Source organism: Phocoena phocoena, chromosome 6 (genome assembly GCF_963924675.1).
Source record: "Phocoena phocoena chromosome 6, mPhoPho1.1, whole genome shotgun sequence".
NCBI classification, from domain to species: Eukaryota; Metazoa; Chordata; class Mammalia; order Artiodactyla; family Phocoenidae; genus Phocoena; species Phocoena phocoena.
In genome coordinates, this window is record NC_089224.1 from 58,946,302 (window position 1) to 58,960,886 (window position 14,585).

Sequence of the window (14,585 nt, forward strand, 5' to 3'; positions counted from 1 at the left end):
GTTTGAATAAACCATGCCTGAAACAACTCATTGGGTTTCATGGATATAAATCTATTCAGGGGCCTTTTTGTTCCCAAAAAAATAGGAAATGGTTATACTTTTGTATAAGTTCCCTTTCTGGGCCTCAGTGACCCACTTGTAAGATGAAGACAGTAATAGTACTTACCCCATAAGATTGTGGTAAGAGTTAAATGAATGAATGTAAAGTGCTTAGAACAGTGCCTGGCACATAGTAAGCACTCTTTGTGTTAGCTGTTGCTATCATCATCATCATTATTAAAGTTAGTCTTGGTATTACTATTACAATATGTACATATGTGTATGTTTCCTCCCTCCTTGCTCTTCAGCCTATCACATGGAAAGAATTTGCAAACATACACCCCTTTGTGCCTCTGGACCAAGCTCAAGGGTACCAGCAGCTTTTTCGAGAACTTGAGAAGGATTTGTGTGAACTCACGGGCTATGACCGAATCTCTTTCCAGCCTAACAGGTAAGGGGATTTCTTCTTCTGTCTTTTCAGTCATCTCTTGTAGTATAATACCCACTGGGATGGATGACTAGAAGGTCCAAAGTGGCCTCATTCACATAACTGGGAAGGTAGTGATGGCTGTTGTCTGGGAGCTCAGTTAAGGGTGTTGACCTAGGCCTTGGTTCTTCCCCATGTGGACCTCTTCAGTGGTTGCTTGAGCTCCCTCACAGAATTGGGTCTGGGTTCAAAGTGGAGTGTTCCAAGATGGAAGGACGTGGACGCTGTAAACTTCTTAAGGCTCAGCCTCTGGAGTTACACAACATCACTTCCAGAGCATTCTATCTGTCACAGCAAGTTTCAGGGCCAGCCCAGATTGAACGTGGGAAGGGGACAACACGTGGGTGTGAATGTCAAGAGTCCTGGTTCATTGCAGACCATCTTTGGAAGCTAGTTACTACATCCGTCTTATAGAGTAAGAATCAGAATCGAGCACACGTGTTAACTCCTTATAAGCAGTAATGCCTCAATCTAGTAAGGCCAGGAGAGTCCGGATCCTAGTTTGTTCTGTCACTAACTTTGAAAGTTCCCTTCCTCTTTTCTGTCCTCGGTCTCTGTCTGTAAAGTAAAAACATTTGAGCAACAGTGATTTTCAAAAGCAAAGGGCTCTTGCGGCATCTCCTGGGTACTTGTTAAAAAAATATAAATTCCTGGGCCCCACTTTAGAAGTACTGATCTCCAGGGGTTGGGACTAAAAGTCTTTGTTTTTAAGAAGCAACCAAGTGATTCTGATGTAGTATAGTCAACCTGGATCCACTGGATTTGTGATTGTTCTGTCTTCATGGGAGTAGATAGACAGACAGACAGATATGTCATCAACATGTGAATTAACATCTGGGGATACCTTCAGAGGAGGAGCCTGGTATCTGCCCCGAGTTTCTCTACCTCCCACTGCTCAGTGTGGTTCTCCACCAGCAGTCTCAGCATTGGCAGCACTTAGAAGCTTGATAGAAATGCCAGATTTCTATTTCAAGATACAAAAATCAAAGGATATTAAAAGCTGAGACATTTATTGTCTCATTTTCTGAGACAGAAAGTAATCAGATCTTAATCAGTTACTATCAAGCCCTACCTCCTGTTTGGAAACATAGGTAACACAGCAAAGCCATACACTTTGTGAAAACAATATACCCCATACCGTACAAACCCTTTAGGAAGAGGGCATGTGACAGATGAAAGGACACAGAGCTTTTTTAATATTAGTCTCTCAAACTCTCATTTCATAAATAGGGAGGAATTGACGTTTATGAAAGTCAGGCTGTAGTATACCTTCATTAAAATGTTATCATGCAGCTTTGCTTTTTTTTTTTTTTTAATTAAGGGAGGAACCTGAGTAAATTAACCTGAGGCAATACCTTAATTAAGTGTTGACAATGAAGAAACTGCCCTCTAGTGATGGAATATGGTCACATCTTCTGTATTGTACTGGAGAGCAATTTTTCAAGACCATTTTAAAGTCATTAGCTCTTTTTTTTTTTTTAAAGTCATTAGCTCTTGCAGTAAATTGAGGTCCCAGGCAGGGTCTCCAGAAGACTGACTGAAGGATGAGGAAGCTCTCCTTCCCGTAAAGCAGTGGTTCCCAGGCCTGGAAATTAGACTCACATGGTGAGTCTATAAGAAATCCTGATGTCCAGATCACAATCCCAGATAGAATAATAATCTCTATGGGGAAAGACTAGGGTGAGGGAAGGATGCAGGCATGGGTATATCTTTGAAGCTCCCCAGGTAATTCCAGCTTGCAGCCGAGGTTGAAAACCGTCATCTTAGAAGTTTCTCTGTTCTCCTCAGTTTACCTAATGCTCTTTCTCTGTCTTACTCTCCTCATTTGTATGATTGTCAGCAAGACTCCATTCTCTATCCCAGTCTTGGAGGAGGGAAAGAAATCTTTATCATTTTGTAGCTCCTGGCAGTGATGCCTTCCACAGCTCCAGAGATTCCCAGATATACCACCCATTTCCAAGAGCTGACTTGAGTGTTACAGAGGCTGTGTTGAGGCTTAGTAGAGGGATATTTCTGGTCCTGAGCAGAGGCTGCTATGACAGATAGGGAAATACCTTACTCTTTGTTGGGAAAATACAGGGGCTATGCTTCCAGTGAGTAAGGAAATTTGATGTCTAATTTGGAAAAAGAGGAAGGGATGCACCACATATTCTATGTGAGTGACTTTAGTTTTAGCTCTTCATAACCTCCATCTTGGTTTATTTGTGGTAATCTTTTTCTCCATAGGTGGATTATAAATCCCAGGTCTTATAATTCTAATTCCAGGTCTCAGAGTCAGTCTACCACAGGGCTAACTACTTACTGGTTAATTAGTCAGGATTTACTGCTGGCTAGTGTCCACTGAAATCTAAGGGACCAATGTAGGCTTTATAGTTATTGGAAGAAGAAACACAAGTTTTCTTGACTACTCTGCACAGAAAAAGAATTTAGTGTACCACGTCAGCCACTGAAGTTATACTCATAAAATAGAGGGTGTAGGGCTTCCCTGGTGGCGCAGTGGTTGAGAGTCCGCCTGCTGATGCAGGGGACACGGGTTCGTGCCCCGGTCCAGGAAGATCCCACATGCCGCGGAGCGGCTGCGCCCGTGAGCCATGGCCACTGAGCCTGCGCGTCTGGAGCCTGTTGCTCCGCAACGGGAGAGGCCACAACAGTGAGAGGCCTGCGTACCGCAAAAAAAAAAAAAAAAAAAATAGAGGGTGTAGTAACCTCTTTTATCAAGGGACCATTTCCTGGTGTTTTTATTTATACCTGATGAGTTGGAATTGGTCAGTGTGTCTATAGAGTTCTAGAGTCCAGTCACCAAAACTTTGGAATCTATATATATTTCCCTCCCTTTTTTGTTACTGCATGGTATTTTAAAAGATAACTATGGCATAATTTTTAGGAAGTAGCATTAGTAATATTTTATAACTTAATTTTTTATTGTGGTAAAATATACATAATATAAAATTTACTATTTTAACCATTTTTAACTGTCCAGTTCAATGGCATTCATTACAGTCACATCATTGTACAACCATCAACTCTGTCCAGCTCCAGAACTTTTTTATCTTCCCAAATCGAAGCTCTGTACCCATTAAACAATATTTCCTCATTTACCCCCCTTACCCCAGCGCCTGGCAACTGTGATTCTACTTTCTGTCACTATTAACTTGACCACTCTACGTACAGCACATAAATGGAATCATACAATGTTTGTCCTTTTGTGTCTGGCTTATTTCACTTAGCATAATGTCTTCAGGGTTCATCCATGTTGTGACATGTCAGCATTTCCCTCCTTTCAAAATATTCCATTGTATGTATGTACCACATTTTGTTTATCCATTCTTCCATCAGTGGACATTTGGGTTGTCTCAACCTTTTGGTTATAAGGAATAATGCTGCTATGAGTGTTGGTGTACAAATACCTGTTTGAGTCCCTGCCTTCAGTTCTTTTGGGTGTATAGCCAGACATGAAATTGTTGGATATATGGTAATTCTGTTTAATTTTTTAAGGAACTGCCATACTGTTTGACAGATCTATGCAGAGGCATAGATGGAAAGAGAATCAAAGGATGGACACACAAATAGTTATCTCAAGGTGGTAGAATTTCCAGTGACTTTTACTTTTTTGTCCTTACGCTATTTTAGTTTATAAAAACATTTTTTAACCACGATATATGTTATTTTAATACAATCCAAAAATAAGTTACTTTTATTGTGGGGAACATGCGTATTATGAAACAATGAAATTCTTGATAAGATACTTAGATTCATTTCTACCCTGACTCTCCTGATCTCAGGGGGTTTGGCCATCAGCTGATAGCATAGTGAAGTTGGCTTTGAACTTGCCTTGGAGTTGAGGCAAACTACTGGTCTTCCTTTGTAGCAAAGCTGTACTCAAAGTGAGGGAGGTTTGCAACAAAGGGCAAAAGAGCCAAACTCTGTAGAGTAGAGTAATATTTAACATCAAGTGGACTCGAAATACAACTCTCTGGTTTTAAAATGCCTAAGTAGGAAAACTGCAATTTTCGGGCATAAACCTGAGTGTTTCTGCCTGTTTTCCTGATGGCTCCGCCTTGTCTGTGCTTCTGGACCCTCACATAATGTCTTCCAGTCCAGAGCAGTTCTATGTTATGCCCACAGAAGGTTTTTATTCTTTCTCTCTTTCTCTAATAGTTCCTGCCGAGATAGAGACTGCCACAGGGCCTTTGTCTTCAGTACACTTTTTTCTGAGGGGAAATCAGCAGCTCAGAGGAGAGGTTAGCTAGCACCCAGGATGTGTGAGGCCTCCAGAGCTCTGTCATGTGGCTTCCTCCCTAGTTGGGATGTAGGTTTCTCTCCTATACAGCAAGAAAGGGAACACTACCTTATTGATTTGAGATTTAGTTGAGGGATGGCTGATAAATATGGATGATACAGGATTTTGTAACCAAAAACTGTGGCGTGAAATCTTTGGTTCATATAGCCAAGCCTTCACTTGGTCTATTTCCTGGGACGGTTAGATCCCAAAGTTGTTTAAAGGACTTGAAACAAAAATGTCAAGAAACTTGTCCCCATTTCTCTTATTTGCTCAATCTATAAACCCGGAGAGCATTTCTACCTTAGTGGAGAACATAGCAAGATGATATTTAATTACCTTTCCGTTTCCTCCCGTGCCCAGCGTAGCTTGCTTTGGCTTGCTCCCCGTATCACTGTGACACTCTGAAAATCATTCAGCAGCGCACAAATACACGCTAGGAATTGCTAAGTTAAAATTATGATGTCATGTTTAAAGCAGACAGAAACAGCAATCAACACCTTCCGCGGTTATCTAAAATGAAAGACAAGCTGGAATTATTATTAGCTCACTTGGCTTATAAAAGTGAGGAAGTTGTTTTTGTCTTTAAAAACTGCAAACTGTGCTCTTGAGTGCAGATAGAGCTAGCGGTTGCTTTCCCAGAATCTCCTCCTGGTAAGGTTCTTAAATGAGGTGTGAACAGGGCGCAATCAATGACTCTCAAACTTTATTGTGCGTGAGAATCACCTGTAGGGCTTGTGAACTTGCTAAGCCCCACCGCCAGAGTTTTTGATTTAATGAGACTGGATTGAGGCCTGAGAATTTGTATTTCTAATATAATCCTGGGGGATGAGGTTGTGCTGGTTTGGCTACCACACTGTGAAAACCACGGGCTGCAGGGGTTCTCAGTCCTGGCTGCATGTTAGAATTCCTGGGGAGCCTTTGAGGTATGCCATGCCCTCCCCACCGGGCAAACTAGCTACATCGGAATCTCCTCCAGGGGCAGTACCCAGGCATCACAGAGTTTTTAAAAAGCTCCTCAGGTGATTCTAATGTGCATCACTGGGTTGCAAAGTGTGTTGACCTGGAGGAACACCAAAGAGGGAGGTTTAGTTAGATGACTAATATCTTCCAGTGGAGTGAACTTTAAAACTGGCCTTTGCAGGCCAAGTCATGACTGTCATGTGCAGATCACATTGTTTACAACAAAGAGAGTCAAACCCCTGATATTGGCCATGTCCCTCCCCTTCTTTCCTGAGCTCGTGGTCAGTGTCACTGAGTAGACTTAACTCATTGATAACTTCTGATTTGCTTTCCTACTGGGCCTAGTGTAGCTTCAGAGCCCTCCCCTACAGAGAGCTCTGAGAAACCAGATATTAGAGACCCTCTCTGATGAGTGACTGATTTCCCAAGGAGACACTCAGAGTGCCAGGAAGAGAAAGAAGGGTGAAGGATGAAAAGAGCCACTTTTGGGGAAATATAAAGCAATGAGAAGGATCTCCCCTTCCCCAACATTCTTGACTCTCAAGAGTATATTTGGATTTTTGCAGTTTGTAAGGCTTTGGAGAAGTGGTTCTCACGTTGGGCTGTACCCACAGAATTTCTGATTCAGTACTCCTGGGGTGCAAGCCAAGCATTCATATTTCTAACAAGTCCCGGGGTGATGCTGATATTTGGGGGTTTTGAGTTTGAAAACCATTGCTTTAAGGTGCTCTTGAGATATCAGAAAGGTTAGAGTGGCTGGATCCATCTAGATGTTTTTTGCCCAGAATTCATAGGTTAAGCATAGAATTTAGCTTATGTCAAATTAGATATAGGTTGGTAAGAACGTGTTGAGGGGGTATTATTTTAAGCTACTAGAAGCAGAGATCTAGGTAGTGTTTGGAATATTTGAGTTATGCAACGAGGAGTTTGATTGAATTCGAATTGCTTCCAAGATATGGAAGCATATCATGTTTATCCTGTCTGTAAGATAGGAGTCAGCACTAATTCTACCTTGTTTTCTTGAGAGTGGTCCTCTGAGGTTGCCATGCACTGATTCAGGTCATTTTTGACACACTGGCTGTTTTGTTGATCATTTTACTATGATTAGTTTTACCATAATGTCAGTTTCTTAGCTAACATTTCACTTGGATCATTTTTGTTCCCAACCACTCGTTGGTGGTATTTTTAAAGTAAAGAAGGGTTTGGATGAGGACAGTTTGGCATTAGAATGTCCAGCATCAAAACATTATGTATCACAAGAAATTATTAATAGTGCTTCTTTCTGGGGAGTAAGACTGGGAAGAATTTGGGGGGAGTTGCTTTTTTTTTTTTTTTTTTACTGTAAGTTTCATCCCTTCTGCATTGATGGAATTAAAAAAAATCAGACAAACATATTACTTTTATAATACAAAATTTAAATTCATCTGTAAATTAGGTGGCATATCCCAATGAGATGAGAGGAAGATCCAGAGGGGCTCAGGATAAAATTGCTTGAAAAGGGATAGCAAATCAAGGAAGACTTTGATATTAGGGGCAAGAGAAACTCCAGGATGGCCCCATCTCTTTGTTAGACCTGCCTAGGAATGAGTGACTTTAAAATGCTGTGTTGTAGGAGAAATTTAGTAATCCCCTCCTGCCCCATGACACCATCATTAAGTAAAGGTTCTTATGTGCAACAACAGAAGATGGGTTGGCCTAATTTAAGCAGAAAAGCAATTTACACGGTGAAGATATTGGGTGCTTCCCAGAATTGATGGAAAAGCTAGAGAATGGGGCTTCAAAAGGGAGCCAAGACCCAAGGGAAGTTTGCAGCAGAGAACAAATCAAGGTCACTCCAGTGGAAGCATCACCACCACCACTGTGACTGCCCTTTTCCTAGGGTCACTCCCTCCAGATTCATGAAGTCCCAGGCTGGAGTATCCAATAGGTTGAGACTGGGTTACATGTCTAGCACCTCGTTCATGGATAGTGATTGGGAATATCTGGTCCCTTTCTGCTTCCATAGGGGGTTTTAGGACCCTGCCTTTCCCTAGACTCACACAAAAGGGGAAATTCCCCTTTTAAGGGGACTGAAAGGCTGAGCATTTCTACATATACACCCACGAAAAGAGCAACAATGAGAACCTGCAAATCTCCAACATCCTAATGTAGCTCTTCCTTTCTATTTCTAAGCATATTCACATGTTTGATCATCACAGCACCATTTTCTAATTGAATTGCCTTTGTTTTTTTTTGTTGTTGTTGTTTTTTTTGTGGTATGCGGGCCTTTCCCTCTTGTGGCCTCTCCCGTTGCGGAGCACAGGCTCCGGACGCGCAGGCTCAGCGGCCATGGCTCACGGGCCCAGCCGCTCCGCGGCATGTGGGATCTTCCCAGACCGGGGCACGAACCCGTGTCCCCTGCATCGGCAGGCGGACTCTCAACCACTGCGTCACCAGGGAAGCCCTGCCTTTGTTTTTTACTGTTTGTTTGTTACTGTTTTTACTGTTTATATGTAGTTTGCAGATATTTTCTCCCAATCTGTAGCATGTCTTTTCATCTTATTAACAGGGTCTTTTGCAGAGCAAAAGTTTTTATCTATGATGAAGTTCAATTTATCCATTTTTCCTTTTATGAATTGTGCTTTTGATTTCAAGTCAAAGAACTCTTTGACTAGCTCTAAATTTCAAAGATTTTCTTCTGTTTAATCCTAAAAGTTTTGTCGTTTTATGTTTTACATTTAAGTCCATGATCTATTTTGAGATAGTTTTTGTATAATATATGAGACTTAGGTTGACCTATGGAAGTCTAATTGTTCCAGCATTATTTGTTGAAAAGGCTGTCTTTCCTCTATTGAATTACTTTTGCAATTTTGTCAAAAATCAGTTGGGTTTATATATGTGAATTTATTTCTGTTTCTATATTTTTATTTTCTGTTTATTTCTGTTTCTATATTCTATTCTATTGATCTACAAGTATATCCTTCCACTAATAATACACTATTTATTACAGTAACTATATAATAAGTCTTGGCATTAGACTGACTCTTCTTTTTTCTTTTTCAAAATGAAGCTATTTCAGTTACTTTGCCTTTATGTATAAATTTTAGAATAATCTTATGTCTACAAAAAATCTTGGTTTTATTCAATAATGATGCATATTTTAGCTCCTAAACATTATAGTTTTGGGACTGCCCTGGTGGTGCAGTGGTCAAGACTCCACGTTCCCAATGCAGGGGGCCCAGGTTTGAACCCTGGTCAGGGTACTAGATCCCACATACATGCCGCAACCAAGAGTTCACATGCCGCAACTAAGGAGCCGGTGAGGTGCAACTAAGGATCTGGTGGGGTGCAACTAAGGAGCCTGCGAGCCACAACTAAGGAGCCTGCCTGCTGCAACTGAGACCCAGTGCAACCAAAATAAATAAATAAATAAATAATTTTTAAAAAAAGTTATAGTTTTTACAACAGGCTAGATGTTAGATATTATAGATATTATAGGTGGTTGAAGGGAAACAATTCACTTCGTATTTAAATTTACAGTTTATCACTCAAAAAAACCTTTTCATGAAAAATGTCTTTTTAAATGTAATAATTTTAAAAACATAGGAAACTTCTTAAGAAGTTCAGATATTATTAGAAATAAAATAGGCCCACTGACTTGTAGACAGCTTAAAAGAAAACTTCTCTGAAACTGCACACTAAATGTGGCCATTAGTGTGTGAACTCCAATGGTGTGTTAAAAACTACTGAATGATTTTCAGAAGAATATCTAGAGAAAATTAAAACAAGAATAGATTTGGTAAATCTCGATACTTGATAGTTCAAAAAAATTGTATAAATCTTAAATTATCAGCACCCAAAATTTTAAATGTTATGATCCATAACATGATCATTTTCTTTAGGGCACTATTTTTTTTAAAATTAATTAATTAATTTATTTTTGGCTATGTTGGGTCTTCGTTGCTGTGCTCGGGCTCTCTCTAGATGTGGTGAGCGGGGACTGCTCTTCGTTGTGGTGCTCAGGCTTCTCATTGTGGTGGCTTCTCTTGTTGTGGAGCATGGGCTCTAGGTGTGCGGGTTTCAGTAGTTGCAAACTCCGGGCTCTGTAGTTGTGGCTCACGGGCTCTAGAGCGCAGGCTCAGTAGTTGTGGTGCCTGAGCTTAGTTGCTCCACGGCATGTGGGATCTTCCCGGACCAGGGCTCGAAACTGTGTCCCCTGCATTGGCAGGCAGATTCTTTTTTTTTCTTTTTCTATTTTTTTTTTTTGCGGTACACGGGCCTCTCACTGTTGTGGCCTCTCCCGTTGCGGAGCACAGGCTCCGGACGCGCAGGCTCAGCGGCCATGGCTCAAGGACCCAGCCGCTCCGCGGCATGTGGGATCTTCCCGGACCGGGGCATGAACCCGTGTCCCCTGCATCGGCAGGCGGACTCTCAACCACTGCGCCACCAGGGAAGCCCAAGCTGGTGGATTCTCAACCACTGTGCCACTAGGGAATTCCCTAGGGCACATTTTTAACACCTTTTGACTTGTATAAATAAAACATCCTACTGTTTTCCCAGTTCAATTTATAGTATAATTCAACAGGACTTTTGGTGACTGCTGGGGTTCACACTAAGTCATGAATTGTAGCGTATTCTGCAGTCATGCAAATGGGTTCTCTGTTACTTTTTTGTAAGTATGTATACTGTGCAGAAATCTTTCTCTTAAAAACAGCAGCTGCAGTAATCCATCTTCAAATATTCCCAAGCAGCCAGCTTCTGAGGCATTTCTTACGGTGTATATAAAGTCAGCCACTGTATTCTTTAGGTGGAACAAAGAGGTTATTTCATGACTGGTTGAGGATGACTTCTGCAATCAGTGACAAAGGTACTCAGTAACTGACCAAAATGCCTTCTTTATAGGATACAATTCACTTATAATCTTATGCTTAAATTTTATGCTTAAAAAGTGCTGTGCTTTCCACCTGTGACTATTGGCCTTGCATATCATTCTGCAAAATCATCTGGAGGAGCAGGCCATCCATGTTCCTGCTTCATCATAGGAAGACATATCTGCAGTTATATTTCTAAAATCTAGTGGAAGTTTCCAAGTGTCCCTTGGGATTTATTTTGTGTGATAGTCCAATAAAAATTTGTTCCAAAGATCTCAAAGTTTAACCTTTCCAGATAGAACTAAATTGTAATATTTCTTAATCTTAACCTTTGCTCAGTGCTCTTAGCAAAGGTAAAGGTAAAATGATAAAAATCTTTGAAGTTTATTTTGTCCTTCTTGCTCTTATCTTAGCAAAAGAGCTGAACTATCACTCTAGCTCTGTCATGCCATCTTCAAATTCCACCGCCCCTTTAATTAATTTTTTTGCCAAATTCACATTGAATAGCTGCCCTGAAATCCCACACTTTCGATGATGCACTGACACTAATAGGGTCTAGGTTTAAATCATTACAAAACTGTTGAATCCCATCAACTTCAATTTATTTTCACCTCACGGACTTTTGTACTTGCTATACAGTTGTTCTAGCTTCGTCTAGTCTACTGGATTTCTTGTGGATTCTTTGTAGAATGAGTTTGGGTTTTGGAAGAAGTTGCTAGTTCTCACTCATTCAGTGTTAAACAGTACAATATGTTGCAGTTTTTTCACCAGCCTGAGTAAATGCCATGACTGGGGGCCTTGTTTTTCTCAGACAGTTTAAACTTATGCCTACCTGGCACTTCTAAATGGGTCTGAGGCTCCCCTCAGAGGCTCCACAGCATCACTGTGGCTGGCTCTGCAGGTCCAGGCCACTAGCCACTTCATTTTAAATAGATGTCAGAAGACCACTATCCTAGCTGCCCCTCCGCAGGTAGTGCTTTTCTGATGGGTTCTCAGTCTGGGTTATGCATATAAGCAGTTTTACTTTTCATAATACTTTTCCACCAACAGGTGGCACTAATAATTCCCCTTATTTCCATAGTACCCCAGGAATAAGACTTGTGTGGCATTTAGAACATATCTTTTGTACTTTTTTGAGTTGAAACATGGATGATTTTTAAGAGTATCTAAGGTAGAAAACACCCGGCATTCCTGATCAAGTCTTGAGCATGTTGCCTTTCTCCTGGATTACTGGCTTCTAGCTCCAGTCTCTTCTTTCACTCCTTGTCTAAACACCTTGGTTGGTCTTCCAACAAAACAAGATGAGTAGAAGTCATGAGAAAAACAGAGAGAAATACAAAATCCATATGCTGAAGTCCCTTTCCATGGGAGAAAGGATGACATTAATGTTGATTGTCTGGACTGGAGAAGAACTCAATTTTGAACAAATTGACTAAACATTTATTGCAGAGTTACTCCATGCATAGTACTATTCTATATATTCCCTGTGAATGTATAGAACTCTAATACCTAAGATCCTATTCTCAAAGCCTATACCCTAATTGAGATAAAATAGGCACACGAAGTACATGTGAGATCTATAATAATTTTCAGTGTACAGTGTATGAATAGGATGGTATTATCAGAAGAACGAGTAGAGTAAAATACTACGCGAGTTTGGAGGAGGTAAAGAATAATTCAGTCAGTCAGTCAGTCAATCAGTATTTATTGAACACCCCCTATGTCAGTGTTCTTGGCATAGAGAATACAATGTTGATAAAGACAGATAAGATTTCTGCCTTCAGGGAAGGCCTCTCTGAGGAGGTGACACTTGAGCTGAGACCTAAATACTGAGAAGAAGATAGATATTTGAAGAACTAGAGGAGGAGCTTTCCAAGCAGAAGGAACATTTAGTGAAAAGCCCCAAGGCAGACATTGGCTTGATATGTTTCAGGGAAGGAAGAAGGCCTGGGTGGCTGGAGGATAGCGAACAAGGAGAGGATGGCAGAAGACATGGGTGTAGAGGTGGGTGGAAGTCACAGATCACGTGGGGGATTTGTAGGCCATGGTGAGGAGCTGGATTTGTGACTTTGGGGATGGCTTTATGGAAGAGGCAGAACTTGAGTTGGGACAGTTGAAGAATGGTGGATTTGGCTTGTTGGAGGGAAAGGAGAGGGTGATAGAGGTTGAGGGTTGTGGAAGTGCTCGTTCAAGTGCTGTGGTAGCCCATCCTCAGCCCATCCTGTGTCACAGAGTGACGAGGGTTGCTGCCTGAAGATGGTGATGATGATGATGATGATGACGTCGATGATAGTGATGACAGGTGCCAGCACTTAATGAGTGTTTACCTAGTGCCAGGCACTGTGAAAAGCCCTTTACCATGGATCATCTCATGTCTTATATCTGCCCTTCGAGTTGGGTGCAATTATTATGCACATTTCAGAGATGAGAACACAGAGAGGCTAAGTAAATAGTGGTGTAAGTGGTTTGCTAAAACGTGGCATATTCATTTTCCTGTTCTCAAAATAAAGAACATCAAATGAGCTAGAACTTGTTTTTCAGAAGCCAGGAAAACAGAAGCCGAGTATTTGCCTCCCTCCCTGGAAGAGAGAGGAGAGAGGCAAAGCTCACTCAGTGTGGGTGATGAGGAAATGGGTGCCCCGGGTCTTATGGGGACAGGCCTTTTACATGGAGCTAAACCTCCTAGTTCTGTCAGACAAGGGTTCTGTGAAGGAAAGCCAGCATTTGCTCCCATGATTCTCAATCCTTTGGGAAGCACAGAGTGCTCAGAGGAGCCTCACTGCTTACAAGTGAAGCACAAGGCCCCTTAAGACGGGCCAACTTGTATCAATGTCTCCGGCTGTCACTGTTGGCCGGTTGGGCATGTAATATTCTAACTCAGTTTCTTCATGTGCAAAATGAGGACAATGGTACCTACCTTGTGGGGGTATTAGGAGGATTAAGATGATGTAAAATGCTTGGTGGTGACAACAACAATGTTTCCCATTTACCTGTGTTTACTCCGTGCACAGCCTGGTAAAGAGGAAGTGCTTAATTAATGGAGCAGTTTATACTTATTATTATTATTCCCTAACTCATCTAGTCTCTTCTGTTGCTCTGTGACACCCACACTGTGGAAATCACCACTTTCCTTCCTTTCCTCCAGCCAGGCTCTCCTCCCTGCACACCCAGATGTTTCCCTGTTCTCTGTCCTTGTCTCATGCTGAGCCCTAAATCGTCAATTCGGCCGTCTCCTGACACCAAACCATCAATGCCCCTATGCTAGTTTGCAGATATTTCAAATTCAACTGGTTCCATCCCAGTGTTCTCTCAAAAAATGTTTTCCAATGCTCAAAATTTTAGCTTTTAGTTTAGAAATTAAACAGTTTATCTAATTTATTCTTAAGCCTTGTGCTTTTTTAGAGTATGGTCTCAATATTACGGAGTGACCAGAAGCGATGAATGCCAAAACCACTGCGCCTTCCACAGAGTCAAAAGATGGTGTAATTTTGTGAAATGGAGGAAATATGCATTTTGAATGGGTTTAAAAAAACCTATTACTCACTTCCTTTCCTTCCTGCAGAGAGTACTGAGAACATTAAGTAACAGTTTATGACTGACTCAGCATCCCTCCCTGGAATGTTAGTCATTAAGTGTTCTCTAAAAGTAGTGTCTTCAAGGACTGCTGAGATGGGGATGGCCAGCCTCTAGCAGCCATGAGCATTAGGGCTTGGGAAAGCCAACCCTGAGGCTGTCAGGACTGGTGCCACACTCCAAGTGTACAGTTCCTTTGGGGTAATCTGATCATTGACTGAACATTTGGTGATGTTAAGAAATTATTGTTCATTGTTTTAGATGTAATAATTAGTTATCTTTTGTATTTATTCATTCATTTATGCATGCATGCATGCACACCGCGCCATGCGGCATGTGGGATCTTAGTTCCCCAACCAGGATCAAACTCGTGCCCAGTGCAGTGGAAACGTGG

At 41.4% G+C, this 14,585-nt stretch overlaps 1 protein-coding gene across 1 annotated transcript in view; it reads left to right on the plus strand.

Annotated features, from left to right (window-relative positions):
- The window catches only part of GLDC (glycine decarboxylase), a 99,683-nt gene that overhangs the window by 47,920 nt on the left and 37,178 nt on the right, over positions 1–14,585 (plus strand). The window contains exon 15 of the mRNA XM_065878897.1: positions 348–490. Within this exon, the coding sequence (XP_065734969.1) occupies positions 348–490 (143 nt within the window). The remainder of the gene's footprint in view (positions 1–347; positions 491–14,585) is intronic.